The 17,978-nt window shown below is 33.8% G+C and overlaps 2 protein-coding genes across 2 annotated transcripts; one reads left to right on the top strand and one right to left on the bottom strand.

The window, feature by feature from the left end:
- Window positions 1-7,842: 7,842 nt before the first annotated feature.
- Window positions 7,843-13,922, bottom strand: LOC116007185 (delta(12)-fatty-acid desaturase FAD2-like). The gene is made up of 5 exons (XM_031247792.1): window positions 13,808-13,922; window positions 13,522-13,632; window positions 10,480-10,751; window positions 8,857-9,757; window positions 7,843-8,080 (listed from the first exon to the last, which is right to left on the bottom strand). Exons 3-4 carry the CDS (start codon window positions 10,711-10,713, stop codon window positions 8,876-8,878), a joined length of 1,116 nt encoding a protein of 371 aa, XP_031103652.1. The 5' UTR covers window positions 10,714-10,751; window positions 13,522-13,632; window positions 13,808-13,922; the 3' UTR covers window positions 7,843-8,080; window positions 8,857-8,875.
- Window positions 13,923-15,929: 2,007 nt separating this feature from the next.
- On the top strand, window positions 15,930-16,723 carry LOC116005618 (18 kDa seed maturation protein-like). The gene is made up of 2 exons (XM_031245860.1): window positions 15,930-16,005; window positions 16,146-16,723. Exons 1-2 carry the CDS (start codon window positions 15,940-15,942, stop codon window positions 16,416-16,418), a joined length of 339 nt encoding a protein of 112 aa, XP_031101720.1. The 5' UTR covers window positions 15,930-15,939; the 3' UTR covers window positions 16,419-16,723.
- The last annotated feature ends 1,255 nt before the right edge of the window (window positions 16,724-17,978 follow it).

The raw sequence follows: 17,978 nt of genomic DNA, 5'->3' as shown, positions 1-17,978 counted from the left end.
TGCGATCTTCTCGTCTGCGCCTTGGAGTCGGCCGGCTGGAACCAGTGATGGATGGCTGGCTATTCCAGCAAGAGGCACTAGGAGATGGGTCAGGTGGCCTCACGACATCGCTCTTGGAGAAGGCGATGAAGAGTTCATCGTCGGTGACTCCAGTAGCGATTTTAGCTGGCGGTATGATGCTGAACGGACACGGACGACGTTGGCGCACTGGCTTCTGGTCGGATGGCTGTGACGGAGTCTGATTGTTCGTGGCGTTTTGGTGCGGCAGTCTGGTTTCTCGCTGATTGTCGCTAGATCGGCTGTCTAGCCGGAAGCGGACACCGTTGACGGCTAGAACTGAGATCAGTGGTGCTGCGGTAGAACTGAGATCGGTGGTGCTGCGGTAGAACTGAGATCAGTGGTGCTGTAATAGAACTGAGATCGGTGGTACTGCGGTAGGCTGAGATCGGTGGTCCGGCGGCATGCTGTTGTGGTTTTTGTTGTTTCAGCAAAAACTTACCGGCTGTAGGCTGTTGGCCGGAGGTTTATGTGACCGGGAGCGTGTTTTTGTTTGGAAATATATATTATTCCTAAAATTATTTGATAATTTAGGTAATAGTATATTTGAAAATATTGTTATGATAATTAGAATTTTAATTACCATATTAAATATTAGATATTTTCATGGTAGTAAATTGTTATCATATTTGAAAATATTATATATTGATAATTGGAAAAATTAGTTACTACTAACTAAATATGAGATACTTTTGTAGTATTAATTTTTATTATCATAATATATGATTATTTTCTGTATTTGAAAAATTAATATTTTATAAGATTAGACGATAATATATTATTGTTATCATTTAAAATTTGATTTTTATGGTAGTAATAATTATATTATTATAATCTTGAAATATTTATTTTTCACCTTAAATAGTGATTCTTTGTGTGATAATTGAATGCTATTTAGGTAAGTTTTCATGATTATAATATTTTAGATTAAAGTGTTTAATTTAAAATAAAATTATAATAGTAATTGATTGATTTCATGCAAATTTGATTTTGGTATGAAATTAATTAATTAATGGAATGTTTTGTTTTGTTATATGGAAATTTGTTTCCATATAAAGTTTATTTTAGATTGACCCAAGTTTTTTATGGTATAATTGGATTATATTTTATAAAGCCACAAATTAATGTATTATTTATTTTATACTATGTATGAATTGCTTAGCATGTCGGTTTGTTCATGGACTTAGGACCCGTTGAATGAATGTGATTTATTTTGGGTTTTGCATCGTTTTTGGTGATTAATTAAAATTGAGGCATGCGTGTCTCTTATCTATTATTGTAATGTAATGTAAATCCCTTCCCCGAAACATGTACCCCTTTTCTGGTAGATAGAAAATGTATGAATCTCGAAGACTTCAAGAGTTGAAGACCCAAAGAATATGTATGATGGAAGCTTACATGTAATAGATAGGATTTTAATTTTTCACTATTCACTGTGCACGGTCAAAATTAGCTGGCTCAATTTTGACCATTTAGAAGTCCATGACCAATATCGAGTTTACTTTTCATGCACTTTATATATGTGATATATGTGAAAAAGTTGCATGAGTAAAGTGAAACATACTAATTCTTAAAATCTTCCCTTTTATTAAATATTAAGTTGTAAGCGGTTAGGCCTCAAGAGTTGAGATTACCTAATCGTGGCTCTCCACCATCGTAAGAAATCAAATATTTTGCTTAGCACGGTATCGGCTATGCTAAATAAGGGCAACGTGTTAATTTTAAAATATTTTGATTTTATTATTTTAAACATGTGATGTGGTAGCACTTAGAAACTTTACTTTTCAAGAACCCACTAAAGGTGAAAAAAGTCACGGTTCAACTCTACTTGTTACCAGGATGGTGGGTTTGACTTAACTGAGTCCATTGGGCTAAGATGCCCCTTAAGGTGAGGTTCAATGGGCCATGGAGCCCAAGTTTAATAAAATCGAATCATGCATGAGATGTATTGGCAAGAGTTGGCCACTTACAAAATTTTCAAATTCCAAGATGCCCCTTAAGGTGAGGAATGAGATAAATTTGTAAGACTTTGATTACCCATTAGAAATCTTCCAACGGGATTTCCGTTTCTTGCTTGGGAAGTGCAGGATTCGAAAAATTTAGTGGGAGGTACTATTTGATTATATAATCGAAAATCAAATAGTTTAATAAAGAATCGTGTCTAATAATTAATGTTATTTTCTACAGTTATTTTGAAATGGCTTTAAATCCTTTGTCCAAAATACTCGAAGAAAACAAACTTACTGGACCAAATTTCACTGATTGGCTCCGAAATTTGAGAATCGTTCTCAATTTGGAAAAGATCGGTTATGTTTTGGGACAAGATCCTCGACTGATTGGTATCATACCAGATGATGCTGATGTTGATCAGCTTGCTGTTCATAATGCTGAGGTTGCAGTGTTTGATAAGTGGAAGGACGATGATATGACGGCTAAGAGTTATATCCTTGCCTCCATGACCAATGAGTTACGACGTCAGCATGAAAAGATGTCTGACGCAAAATCCATGGTCAATCACCTACAAGAGTTGTACGGTGAGCATAGTAGGATTGCACGTTATGAGGTTACTAAGGCCATATTTTGAGCAAAACTACAAAAAGGAGGAGCTGTAGGAGATCATGTTCTAAATATGATTGGCTTATTGGAGAGATTGGAAGAATTAAATATCTTCCTTGACTCTAAGCTTGAAGTAGACTTAATTCTACAGTCTCTTCTAGATTCTTTTGGGCCTTTCATAATGAATTTCCACATGAACAAGCTTCATTGTTCCAAATCTGATCTGCACAATATGTTGTGCACTGCTCATGCTACAATGAAGGGTATGAACACTGATACTGTTCTTTTGGCCTCTTCCAAGTTAAAGAAGAAGAGAAAGAACAATAAGGTTTCTAGAGAGAGACCAACTGGGGGAGTGACCAAAACAAAAGGAAATGTTGCAAGTAAAGGAAAGTGTTTCCATTGCAACAAAGAAGGGCATTGGAAAGGAAATTGCACAGAATATCTAAAGTCTTTGAAAGTCAAGGACAATGACAAACCTTCAGAAGGTATGCTCATTAAAGAGACTAGTTTTAATTGGTATAAATAACTACTTCTTTGATAATATACTCAGAAGCAACTTCACATGTTTTGTGTATCGTTGCAGGATCTGAGAAGAAGTAGAGAGTTGACTGAAGATGAGATCGCTCTAAGGATGGGAAATGGAGCAAGAGTTGCTGCATTAGTTGTTGGAGATTTATCTATTCAGTTTTCATTTAATCATATTTAAAAGACTATTTATGTAATTCTAGTATTTAAAACATTATTTCCATTCCTGTTAAGAATAATTATGAATTTTTCTTTTCCGAATAATGTTTATTACATTTATTTAAATAATAAATGCGATGACGCTAGAATATCGTTAAATGGTATTTATTGTTTAAATATGATTGATGATTAATAAATGAGCAATTAATACATGTTGATGTACATATGGTCCATTTAATGGATCTTAGATCCTAAATGGAGTTCCATCTAAGTCTGTTCCTAAAACACCATATGAGATATGGGAAACCTCGTTTTAAGTATGTTAAGATTTGGGTTACACGGCTTATATCAAAAGCCTAAAACAAACAAATTGGAAACAAGAACTGAATAGGTAGAAAGATATCACTTGACAAAGAGTTTGTTAATAAGTGTTGTATGGAAGGAATGTTGCATGATATTTGTAACGGAAAGGTTCATTATAATATATTGAAATATATTCATTGTCAACTAGGTAGTCATGACATACTGCTAGGTGTCACTCATGACTTACGAGTTATTTAATGAGTTATTAAATATTACTCGTTGCTAGTTTGACTATGAACCTAGAAAGTCACACCTTAATGGTTCGTGGTAATGCTGAGAACTTTAAAAGAAATCGATAAAGAGTTATCGATATTGAATTAATACATTAATAACTGATTAATGAATTAATTCAATATTGGGTAGATTTGGGTTTTTAAAAGGCTAGCACATTTGGGCCCAAACCAGGATATATGTATAAGGCAAATTATTGTATGGACCATGGTCCACACAGTTGTGTGGACCATGATAAAATGTACATTTTTAATGTACTAAATGTACATTATTTTTGTACTGACTATAAAAATAATGTACATTCAGTACAAAAATAATGTACATCCCCTGAATATAATGTACATTATTTTTATACTGAATGTACATTATTTTTATATTGAATGTGCATTATTTGATAGTATGGTCCACACAATAATGATTGATATATATATGCCTTGGCCTATTTCTTAACAGAGAGAAAAAATACAGAGATTGGTCAGGAAAAGAGTTTTCACGTAAAAATCTCTGGGGAGTTCTCGCGTGCCCGGCTGGTGGACAGACTAGAGACCGGACAGTTGGACGGTTCAAGCTGTTGATTTTGCCAAAGCACGCTTCAAGGGTAAAAAGCTTCTAACACTCTCTTTTACATAGAATCATAGAAAATGCGATTTGAAGCTTCCGTTGCGCATGTTTGTTTTTTTTTCTAACAAAAGTGAGTAGGGGTAGACAATTGGATGATAGGAGTGATTTCTATGAAGGCCATTGGATCAAAGGAGAGAAAAAAAGGAGAACCCGTAAGAGTATGAAGAGGCTCTTGATACCATATAAGATGTGAAAACAATCTATATTCATGCATACAAATGTACAAGTATATATATTGTACAAGGAAGAGAAAACAACATAAAAGTCCTAATCTAAAAGAGCATAAATATAACTGAAATAGACTAAAACAATACACAGAATACTACTGCTTAACATATAATACGTACCAAACATTTTAAATAAATATACTGTCGTAGCCAAATTGATCAGATAATTTAACTAACTTGGTAACTCAAGTTCCAAGCTCGTCTGACAGCTATGGGCATAACTATGTAGCGTAAAAAAAACAAAAAAACAAAAAAAAACAAAACAAAATTGTCTGGCTTTATTAGATATCAATGCAAATTATTTTATGGACCCGAATTTTAAATGCTCACAATTTACCTTTTAAAAATTCACAATTTGTATACTACGAATGTAAATGTTCACAATTTATATAGGTTATCCACATTAGTGGATTTTAGACCAATTTTTTAGGTAACGTGGGTGAGGTGGAGGAAAGAAGTTATGGAGAGAGAAAATTAAAAATCTTCTGTAACGAGGTTGTTTTTTCAGAAAAAGTGGGTCCCACCATGTGCATTCAACCCTTGCATTTATTCCGCGTGCAATGCAACCAATGCGCGCCCAGCCGGGCGCGTTAATCTGCATTTTTTTGGTTTTCCAAATTTATTTTATTTTTTTTTTATTCTTTTTTTTTTCTTTCCCTCTTCACTCTCATAGTTGGCACCTCAAAAATCGATTCAAAAACTTCAATATTGAAAATGCTCTAAATGTTCATAATTTACGTTCAAAAATTTATAATTTGTATACAACAAATACACAATGTTAATATACATAATTGATGTGTTTTGACTAGTATTGTAAAAAATGATCGAAGCCCGCGAGCTGGCCCGCACTCGCCCCGCCGTGGGGCGGATTAGAGCTACAAAAAAGATGACCCGCGAAGAAGCAGGCCTAACGGGTCTAGCCCGCTAAGGCCCGCGACCCGCGCGGGCTAACCCACGCGGCCCGCAACCCGCCATATTTTTTTAAAAAAAATAAAATAAAAAATATATTTATACATTACACATGAATATAAATATATATTCATGTGTACAATACTGTACAGATAAATATATATTAACGTGTACAGTACGTGTACACAATATAATTAGGGAAAATGGCACTTTTTCCCCCTAAGTTATATGCATATAGCACTTTTCCCCCTGAGTTATTAAAGTGGCAGTTTTTCCCCCTCAGTTATTTTAAAAGTGGTAGTTTTCCCTCCTGAAATGTTAAATTGACATTTTTGCCCTTAAAATAACTATTTCATTTATTTTTATTCTCCAACCAATTATATTACTAATATGTATGGAAGATTACGGTTCGATACGAACCTAATCGAATACCGTAGCAATTGAACTTAAAAAGTATGGACGGTTACGGTTACGATTCAGAACCGAAAAAATAAAATAAAATAATTGTTAAATTTAGCAATTATTTCTGCTATTTTGAAAGTAAATATTTATAATTGCACCGAATTACGGTCCACACCGTTGTGTGGACCACGATCTAAAATATCGTCGTGAATATTATAAATAAAAATAATGTACATTATATGTTAGAATAATGTATATTATGTTTTAAAATAACGTACAATATGTGTTAAAATAATGTACATTACGTGTTAGAATAATGAAACATCTGAGCTAATATAATGTACATTATGTTTTTAAATAATGTACGTTATGAGTTATTGTGCAGTTGGGCACACGAAAAAAATAAAACTAAGTAAAACTACGTCATTTTTAGACCGTGGTCCACGCAATAACCATTAGTATGTAGTCTAGTTGTCCAGGTATCAGATACTATGGGTCTTATTATAAAATGTTGAATGGGCTTTTATAGTGCACTGGGCTTCTCCACCAAAACATGGCCCAATATATAAACAAACAAAAATTGATTTTTTTTCTCTTTTCATTTAACATGATAATACAAACATTCTTAATTGGGATAAGACTCAAATCTAAGACCTTTCTTTTGGAATGGTAACATTAATGTCATTATATCACAAGATACTTTACAATTTGTAGTGTATATATATGCATTCATAAATAGCTATAAAAAAAAATGAAATTAACTCTGGAATATGTGTTCTGATTGCAGGTAGAGATGGGATTGTGGATTGAGGGTTCTTACCTTAAAAATCCTTTTGTCAACGAACCTCTCTCATAATGCGGTTAATCAGTCACTCCCTCCGAAGTTTAAATTTATAATCTCTTTGGTAAATCTTCACGATTTGCTTGATGAACTTGGGTTTATGATTCAAAATAAAGTTCGTTTATTTGTAAGATGGTGTAGCCTATAAAGATGGATGGTTTTACAAGATTTTATGGTGAAGAATAAATTGAATAAGGAGAATATACCACTCGAATGTACATTATAGGAGAATATTCATGCACCAACAAAATACCACATAGAGAATAATTTAACTTAAATCATCTCTAACTAATTAGGTCAAACAAATAAAACTAAAAATAACTCGCATAAAAATCAAACTTAAGGGTCACACTTGTGTGAGACCGTTTCACGAATCCTTATTAGTGAGACGGGTCGAGTCGGGTCGAAACAAGATATAAATGTTATACTTATGTGTGCAAATGTCATACTTATAAGCTCAAATATAATATTAATCAGGAATACAATTTTTGTTACTTATAAGAGAAAAAGTATTACATTTTTCATAATAAGTAATGTTGACAAGTGTCCCTTACTTATAAGGAAAAATATAATACTTTTGATGAAAAATGTAATACTTTTCAATCCAAGTAAGAGGCTAATTGGATAATTTTAATTAGTTTGATTGTTGATTTAGTAAGTATAAAACTAAGTTATCAATTTGACTTTTTTAATAGAAGTAGTTTATAGACATTTTTTATTTGAGACTAATTAGCTAGGGACAAAATAAGATTTAATTAGTGCATATTTTCAATAATAATTGCAAGTTTTTCACGTCATCAAAACAAAACTTTATTATATATTGTTGTAATAACAATGCACATTAGCTTGGTATAGATCAAAAGAAAAGTTGTAGAGAGAAAAATTAAGAGACAAAGCAAGAAAGATCTTATTCATCATCACTCAATCATCCTAAGATACACATACATATATACAATACAAAAATTATAATAAATGGCATACATAATGAGACATGAATACGTCCATTATAATTGTTACAAATTACATCCATCATTTATTTTATCTATAACAACAACAACAACAACAACAACAACAATAACAACAACAACAACAACAATAATAATAATAATAATAATAAGTAACCGGCGGTACGTGTGATTGAGTGGGAGAAACTCGTTCCATTTTTTTTGGGTGTTTGTTACTTCTCCTGCAAGGACAGATCATTTCAGAACTCATGATGCAAAGTTTATTCAACCGCGCGCAACCAATATATCTAACACGTACACATTATAAACAAAACGGCATATATTTGTAGGGCGTTTGGTTGGGGAGGCAGGGAATTAGGAAGGAAAAGAATTGTAACTCGATGGAAAAAGAATAAAGTGTGAATTTAAACATTAGTTGTTAGACATGAATATGATAATGATTGAGAATTGAAATGGGAGAAGTGAATAAAGACTAAAATGTCATTCTATAATAGAGTTAATTCCAGAAATAGTCCTTCGACTATTGACTTTTACCAATTTTTGTCATCGACTTTTAATTTGACCAAAGTGATTGTAGTAATATATAAAAGGCTCAAATATTTGATTTTACATTTTTGCCCTCAATTTTAACACTTCTTTAACATAGATTTAGCATAAGGATCAAAATTGGTACAAAATCAATAGTTAAGGGACCAACTTTGGTCAAATTAAAAGTCGAGGACAAAAATTGGTAAAAGTCAATAGTTGAAGGATCATTTTTGGAATTTAATAATAATAATATAATAATAAAAAGAAGAGTAAATTAGTCATTTCCCATAGAATTACAATTCCAAAGTGTGGAATTGCGATTCCCCCAACCAAACCATAGAATTGTAATTTCATGGAGGCAATTCCAATTCTATGGAGTTTGTTAGAAATGGAATTAAAATTCCATCATACCAAACACCCATTAGAACAACGATCGAAACATTGCAACAAGAAAACAAGAAACTCGTACCTTTTTTTCCCCTAACAATTCAAAGTTCATTATTGTACCAGAAGACACCCTTGTTCTTGCCACCATTATCATCATCTGGCTCAACATAAACACACTCCTTGGCTTCCCTAAACATTGCGGCAAAGATGGGCGTGGCATCAAACTGATAGTACTCGCCCAGAACAGGCTTGATAGCCATGGTGGCCTCCATTGCATGATAGTGAGGGATGGTGGGGAACAAATGGTGCGCTACGTGAGTATCCGTGATGTTGTGTAACACCTTGCTGAGGAGAATCCCGTAGTCTCTGTCCATTGTGGAGAGCGCGCCCCTTAGCCAATCCCACTCCGAGGAATTGTAGCGTGGCAATGACGCGTGGGTGTGGTGTAGGTACGTGATCAAAACAAGGAACCCGTTCACGATGAGTAATGGGAAACCGTAGACACAGAAAACCCACGCGACCCCCTTGGCTGTGGCTAGCTTATACAGCACAAAGGTTGTCGCGAAGACCCCAATATCAGAGACGATGATTTGGATGCGCTCGCGGTCTAAGTACATAGGGGAATAAGGATCGAAGTGGCAAGCGAGGCGGGGGTATGGTCTGCCAGTGGCGTTGAACATCAAGTATAAAGGAAACCCTAAGGTAAAATGGGCAAATAGGAAAAGCGCTCTGCCTTGTGGGGTGTTTTGACACTTGGCATACCAGAGGACATCAGGCTTTTGCTTGGGGATAAAAACCTCATCCCGCTCAAGGGAACCAGTGTTGGAATGGTGACCGCGATGGCTATATTTCCAGGAGAAGTATGGGACAAGGAGGGCGGAGTGGAGGATAAAGCCAACAGTGTCATTTAGCCACTGGTAGTCACTGAAGGCGTGGTGGCCACACTCATGGGCAATGACAAAAACTCCAGTCAGCACACAACCCTGGTCATGTAGAAACCGTGTAAGCTTGATGTTTATTCACAGCAATGAAGCAAAATATATAGCTGATTGGGTTAGAAGGTATTAGTTGATAACATTAAGTGATTGTAGAAATATGTTTGGTAAATTAGCTGTTAGCTGATAGCTTTTGATATAATTTATTTTCCCTAATTGAAAAGATTGCTTTGAGTAGCCTTTTGAAATTTAGTATTTTATAGTTACAAAAAGCTTATTAACCAAACATTTATATTGATTTTTAACCAAATCAAACAACTAATAATGGTCAAATAGGCCCAAATTGACTGATAGACTAATTATTTACCAAACAGGGCCCATAGGCTATGTTTAGTAAATGGTTGTTAGCTGATTAGATTAGAATGTATGATTAGTTGATAACATTAGGTGATTGTAGAAAGGTCTTTGGTAAATTAGCTGATAGCTGTTTAGTATAATTTCTTTTCTCAAAAAACTAATTGAAAAGGTTGTTTTAAGTAGGCTTTTGAATTTTAGTATTTTGGAATTACAAAATATTTATTAAACAAACACTTATATTGCTTTTTTAATCAAGTCAAACAACTAGGTCAAATAAGCCAAAATTGACTAATAGGCTAATTATTTACCTAATAGGGCCATAATAAAAACCAGTTATAACAACTTATACAAAAACTAAGCAAGCTAAAAGAATATGCTAGAATAAAACATAGCAGAACAGTAAGTGTAAATACCTGGCAGATCCAGTAAAGCGGCCAGGCCAGGTAGGAGAGAGGGTGTGGGAGGAGATGGAAGTAGTTGGTAGCAACGTAGTAGAGGAAAGAGACAATTATGAGGTCGTAAACAAGATAAGAGAATGAGCGGAGGACAGACCGTTGGAAACAATGGGGTGGAATTGCTTTCTTGATCTCACCTAAAGTAAAAGGTGGTTTAGCATATGGAGCATGCTGAAGATCATGTTTAGACATCTTGCCCTCACCGGGTACAGCTATTTTGCCTATTTTACCTGCAAAAAGACAAATAATTGTCACATAAATTGCAATATAGAGAGTTGGTATAGTTGGTACTTTAGACCAAAGAAGACCTATAATAAAATTAAGAGTTAATTCCATTTTTATCCTAGTTTTATCGGTGACAGTCTATTTTAGTCATTTTTTTATTTAAATATTTACATTCGATCCTAGTATTATTGTGACATGACAATTTTTGGTCTTCCGTCAATAAAATCGTTGAAATGTCGTTATATATACAATGATATGCTTTTTTTTTTTTTGAAAAAATCTGTAATTGAAGAACGAAATGCCTTTGTATTTAACGGTATTACAGCTGTTTTGTTGATGTCACAATAATATTAGGACCAAATGTGGATGTTCATGTCACAATAATAAAAAATGACTAAGCCTAGGATCAAAAATAGAATTAACTCTAAAGTTAAAATACAAAAGGGAAAAGGGTCAAATAAATTCATAAACTTTACACCAAAAGTCAATTAGGCACCTAAACTTTTTAAATTTGCAATTAAACTTTCAAACATTTTATTTTCGATCAAATAAGTCAAATTTACCGGTAACTAACAAGTTACCGGTAAAATCTTATTGGAAAACATCACCATCGACTAAAAGGTCGCCTTCTCATGGTCACCTTCTCTAGCGAAGGCGACCTTTACTAGTCGCCCTCGCCGGAGAATGCAACCTTTTGTATGCGTGGTTGCATGCACATGTGACTACTTCACATCAATTAAATGTACTCCGTAATATTTATTTAATGTTCATGGCCCACTAGTTTAAAAAATTTTAGGCAAGAGAATCGTGTATATATATCGGAGACTGCATGTTCAGCTATAAAGAATTATTATAACCATACAATCAAACGAAATGAATGAGATATTTTCATAGAATATCCTATATCCAACATTAGTGTGACAAATGAACTCAAAAATATTATATACTGTGTAGTATCTATGCATATTCGATAAGAGCAATTATACCTGTAATTTTGTAGAATTTTTTTAGATCTTTAAAGCACAGTAATTGATTTTATACTAATGTAGAGTTTGGTGTTTTGCCAAAATTTTCTCCTGCAAAAACTAAAAACTCGAAGTGCGTAAGTGGAGCGCACTTCGCGCTCCCAGTTGGTGGCCACTCTGACAAAACAACGGTTACTTTCCCTTTTTCAAAAAAAAAAAAATTGACCATCTTTTTCTTTTCTACTTTTCTTTTTCTCTTATATTTTTGTTTCTCCTACATGATACCTTAAAAAATTGTGTAAAAATCTAACAGATGTAAATACTCTAACAACCATACACGTTTCACAAAGCATGACCACCAAATTTATGTGGGACTCGAGCAAACTTTGTTGGATGAGGTCATTTGGGAAAGAAACAACTATAGTTATTTAATATATGCCAAAGAAAAAATAGAGTTAATCAACTAAACATCCTTTTTTCTCAATAGGTAACATCAGAATTCATAGTTGTCAATGACAATACATTGTCATGTCGATTGTCTATTAATTAACAGAACAATAATTTGATAATGACCTTATGGTCAAGTGGCATGCATGTAGTGACTTTTCCAAATGAGATATCAACTCTAAGCAAACCAATCAACCCCATACATGATCTAAGAAGTAGACAATAGCCATAAATAATACTCCGTAGTATCAATATCAACTAGTCCATCATCATAATATAAAGCAAGATAATCATGCCAAGTAAATCTTCAAGGTTGCAAAAACATATAAAGCAAGAGAATCATGTCAAGTACTTATCTTCAAGGTTATAAACATCGCTAGGCGCTCATTTAGCATTCGTTTAAAAAAAATTAAAACGTAGTAATTATAAACTATTTTTTTTTGAAAATAAATTATAAACTATTTTATGCTTTAATAGTTAATTAGTTAGTACTAAAATATTAAATATTAATTTAAAAACATCTAGAATATTAAATTGTATAAAGAATATTTAATTAAATAATCAAAATACAACACAAAGTCATAACTCACAAAGTTTTTTTTTTTTTTGAAAACCACAAAGTATTAATATTAGAGTACTTAAATTTTTCATATTACATTTTTTTTTAAAGTTTGCGACCGATTTGAACAATTTAGGGTTATATTACTAAAAATGACATTGATTTGACCAAAATAATTCATTAGTGATTTCGGGTGAAGTTTTTGAGGCAAAATAGATTATGTGGAAGTGAGAGAAAGGAGAGAGAGAAAAGATGAGGGTGTTGCGGGAGGTCCCCTTTTTGGTCGGCTATGGTGGTTCCCGCATGGAGCATTCGGGGTCCACATACAAGGAAAATATTAGAGTTAGTTCTTTTCATTCGTTGCCATGATTTACTTCCAGCAATATAAGGTTGAGGATTGACTTTAATCTGATACTGAACTTGCTTTTTACTAGGCAAAAACAAAATCAGGCATTTAACATTGTAGCAAACAATTAAAAAAAAAAAAAGACAAGAAATTATGATGCTGTGGAAGAACAATACTCTTTAACAAGCTAAGTTCAGACAAATAAAGAACAAATAATTCCCAATTAAAAAACTTCAAAATTAAAGAAGAACAGCTGAAACTATAACAGATAATATATACTGAAAACAGCAATAAACGATAGATCTATTAAAATCCAAAACACATTGAAATCGGAAATCGGTTACATATTCATCACTCTCATGAATGCATGATGCAGATGCAAACAAAACCGTTAGGTCCGAGAATATATGCACATAAATACGTAGAGATACACGTAGAGCGCAGTAGAAGAAATGAACCTCAAGAGATATTTCCGCTCCTTCTCTCTACCTCACTGAGCTCCTTCCGAGAAGAGTGGCCGTAGAATCGCGGAGACACAGGTATTTATTAACCTTTTCTTCTGCTGTTGTCTGCTTTGTGTAATAATAATACTAGTTAGGACCAAAAGTGAACGTTATATAAAAATAAAAAGGATTAAAAGTGGACTAACACACACCTATAATTTAAGACAAAAAATAGAATTAACTCATGGAATATATGTTGCAATTGCATGTTGAGATAGGATTGTGGATCGAGGCTTCTTACCTTAAAAATCATTTTTTCAACCTCTCTGATAATGACGTTAACCACTCCCTCCCAATGAAAGAAGTTTAAATTTATAATATCTTTGGTAAATATTCACGGCTTGCGCTTGATGAATTGGGGTTATGATTCAAAAGTTAGTTTAATTGTAAGATGGTGTAGCCTATACAGATGGGTTTACAAGATTTTATGGTGAAGAATAAATTGAGTTAGAGTGCCTGCAGGATTGATAGATGGTTTTGCAATATTTTACGTACTATATATGAAGTTTGTGGGTTGCTAGGAATGATGAGTGTAATTCTCATATATTTATGAGAAAATTTCTACAAGTTGTATTTATATATTTAAAATGACACTTTGAAGATAATTATAATAATACCATATAATATATATTTAAAATAATATTTTGTAAATAATTCTAATACCATATTATAATCATTAATTTTTGTACATATAATAGATTTAAAATTTTTATAAAGCATCTAAATTTTTAATTTTTTAAATAATTTTTGCACAATTCTTTTAGGGATGGCAATTTGTCCCATCCCCGACGGGGATCTCCGATCCTCGCCCTGGCGATGGAGACGGGGATGGAAAAATGTTTCGGGGACCAGGGACCGAGGACGGGGATACCGCTCCCCGCCTCAGCTCGCCCTATCCTGTCCGCGAATAATTTTATATATATATATATATATATATATATATAATTAAAAATTACACTAATTTAAAATTTTGACTAAGTGTTGTTCGAGGACGGAGAATTTCCGTTGCCACTTAATTTTCTGCGGAAATGGGAATAGAGACTATTTCTCAGAATTTTAAAGATGGGACGGGAGAGTATAATCCCCGTCTCCATCTCACCACATTGTCATCCCTAATTCTTTACCTAGGTACTTGCATTTGCAATTTACAAAATATTAAATGTAGTCGATCCGAACATTCTGATGTCTTTAATAACCATTTCTTGGTAACGATTAATTTCGATAAAAAAATTAGTGCCATGCTTATATATAATCGATTAATGTAAATGTTTTGAAATATAATACCATATAATATATATTTAAAATAATATTTTGTAAATAATTCTAAACGTGTGCTGATACAAAATGTGTAAACTGGTAGGCACTATATGACTCATTTAAAGGAATATTTTGTATTACAAGGTGGATCATGTTGCATGATATAATCGTTTACGTATACTTGTCATAAATAACGAAGAAAAATGATAAATGTATTGCCAAGAAGTAAAACAATAATTTTTTATTTTGAAATAAAGTAAAACAATAATTGATCTTTTATGCATTTGAGTATTTTATTTAATAAAAGTTAAATTTCGCCGACTTAACTGATGATAAAGATACAAAATGTTGTACGAAAAATACACACATTATTGCTCTTAATCAATCCAAAGGGTAGCTCAAGAGACAAATTTTTTTTTTCTTTTTGAGAAAAAACTTTGGGATAACTTGAGTTTAATTCTCATATAAGTGACAATTTTCTTTAGGCTAACTTCTATGCCTTTCGGAGTGGACAAGAATTAAAAGAGATTAAGAGAAAATGAGAAATACTCGACATTCATAATCACTATTAAAATGTATATTCTAGAAGAAACATACAATAACAAAATATCACATAAAATAATCCAACTTAACTAATCTATAACTAATTAGGTAAAACAAATAAAACCAAAAATAACTCACATAAAAATCAAACTTAAAATGTATAATCATCAAACAAATCATTCGACCAATTTAATCGAGTTTCTCCTTTTATCTGTAGAGCTCTAGTTTCTCCTTTTATCTGTAGAGCTCTCATCTCCATACAACCGTGGCATGCAAAACAATATATATGTATATAAGATAAGGAACGTTTAGGAGGCTCCACGCCTACCCATTACAATCAACGTGGCATTGCTCTGCTCATTTCAATCATTAATTAGATAGCATTCACTATTTTATTTTATAAAAAAGAAACAGATTGATTCAACCAATACGACATCTTACATTTCGTAGCTACCTATTTAAACTCGCCAAAGACAATCTCTAGTTTTAGTAGGAAATCTGAAAAACACAAAAGCAAAGAGGTTTAGAAGAAAATATACAATTAGCAAAATGCAAGCAACTAGGGAGGAGAAGATGGATTGTGCTACAGCCTCAGCCAAGGGTGGGAGGGAGAAGACCACAGTCATCGTACAAGAACAGGTTTAGTTTCCTTTTTCTTTTATTAAAGACTCTATTGCATTGTACTATCTGTTCATATATACTTCTCAACTTATAGAAACACAAAGATTGGACTTGTTTTATTTGCTTTTCATTCAAATTATTGTGTTAATTTTGGATAGGCGGAGAGGGTGGCGGGTTGTGATCCGGTGCAGAAAGAAGCGGTGATGCGGGAGAGAGACGCGGCGGCGCGGGAGAGAGACGCGGCGATGCGGGAGAGAGAGGAGATGCAGTACAACGCGGAGATGCACAAGCGGGAAGCTCAAGACGCTGTGGGGCGGGAGAAAGATGCCCGAGTCGCCGCGATACGGGAGAAAGACGCGGCGCATCCGCGATACGGGAGAAAGACGCGGCGACGCGGAAGAAAGAGGAGATGCAGCACGTCCCGGAGGTGAACAAGCGAGAAGCTCATGACGCCCGCGTCGCCGCGGCGCGGGAGAAAGACGCCAGAGTCGCCGCGGCGAGGGAGAAAGAGGAGGTGCAACACGTGGCGGAGGGGAACAAGCGAGAAGCTCTCGACGCGGCGGCACGGTAGAGAGACGCCCGAGTCGCGGCGACGCGGGAGAAAGACGCCAGAGTCGCCGCGGAGAGGGAGAAAGAGGAGATGCAGCACTTCAAGGAATATATCTCCAACCAATTTCATCAATTCTGCTATGAAATATTCAATGTTATAATTTATATAATTATATTTCGATCCAAATATATATTCTTAAAATATTATAACAAATTCATTCCGTGATATATACGAGCGAAAATACTAATACTATTCTAAATTAACAGAATAAAAAATTTGCGAGTTCGAATTCCGACGTAATAACCCACCTCCCAAATCCACCAATAATCTCTTCCATAGTGGCCCAAATCCACCAATAATCTCTTCTATAGTGGCCTATGTTACAAATAATTATCCTCAAATCATCCGTCGTAATCTCCTATATATTACTACCACTCATGTCAAAACCCAACACAACATTGTTGGTAGACAATTGCTTTTCTCTTCCTCCATTGTTGTTTAGGATTTAACCTAGAAGATTCATATTTGAGAGGCCGAAACTAAAAACTTCACATCCCTAATCTACCTATAGCTTTCTCCGTTAATACATAGCCTCTAAATCTCCTCTATTATCTCCTTCTAAATCTCCTCTATTATCTCCTATATTATTACAACTCTCATCGGAAGTTGACTAGTTGTTCTTCACCTCATTCCTTCATTGTCATCAACTAGTATAATACAAGGTATATATCTTGCTTTTTATATGAACTTAACAAATTTTGAAATCATTTTTTCTTTTGATTGTGCTATATGTTTTTTTTTTTCGCTTGTGGTTGTACTATATGTTTATGATTCAATTGGAGTTTTCAACTTTAGACTTTTTTTGCTTTTATAGTTAGTCTATCTTTTGTTCATTTTGGTTAATTATTTATTTTGCATATTGATTCTAAAATCGAAATTTAGCCTTCTATATATGCATTTGACAACTTCTAATTATCTTTTACATTTTGTATATGAATGATTTTTTTTTTTAAATTTCATGTCTTCACAAAAGCTCCATTTCATGGATTCTCTAATAGCAACGACAACAGTCATTTTTGTTTTTTTTGTTTTTAAAGTAATTTTGCAAGTATCCCCCTCCCTTCCTCCGTTGTCCCTATTTGTTAGCGAAATATGACATTTATTTTTAACGTTTGGGCTTGCTCTAAGTAGCTAGCTTTAGTTCTGATATTACTTCTTTAGTTAGTTAATAGGTTTTAGTTGATTTTGTCATTTTTCCCTCCATAATATGCCAATTGTCAATGTCACCCCTGAATTATTAGTGGTGTAAATGTTGCCCCTCAATTTTCAAAAATGGTACATATATTGCCCCTCTCGTGGTGTAAATATTGCCCCTTCTTTGGTACAGGAGGGGCAATATATGTACCATTTTTAAAAATTGAGCGGCAACATTTATACCATT

This window comes from Ipomoea triloba, chromosome 15 (assembly GCF_003576645.1).
Source record: "Ipomoea triloba cultivar NCNSP0323 chromosome 15, ASM357664v1".
In the NCBI taxonomy this organism is placed as follows: Eukaryota; Viridiplantae; Streptophyta; class Magnoliopsida; order Solanales; family Convolvulaceae; genus Ipomoea; species Ipomoea triloba.
This window is presented reverse-complemented; position numbering and strand designations above follow the sequence as displayed.

Coding starts and splice junctions, on each gene's coding strand:
- LOC116005618 (XM_031245860.1), top strand. CDS start 15,940: ATGGATTGTGCTACAGCCTCAGCCAAGGGTGGGAGGGAGAAGACCACA. Junction 16,006..16,145: donor CAGTCATCGTACAAGAACAG/GTTTAGTTTCCT, acceptor AATTTTGGATAG/GCGGAGAGGGTGGCGGGTTG.
- LOC116007185 (XM_031247792.1), bottom strand. CDS start 10,713: ATGTCTAAACATGATCTTCAGCATGCTCCATATGCTAAACCACCTTTT. Junction 9,758..10,479: donor CGCTTTACTGGATCTGCCAG/GTATTTACACTT, acceptor CTACATGACCAG/GGTTGTGTGCTGACTGGAGT.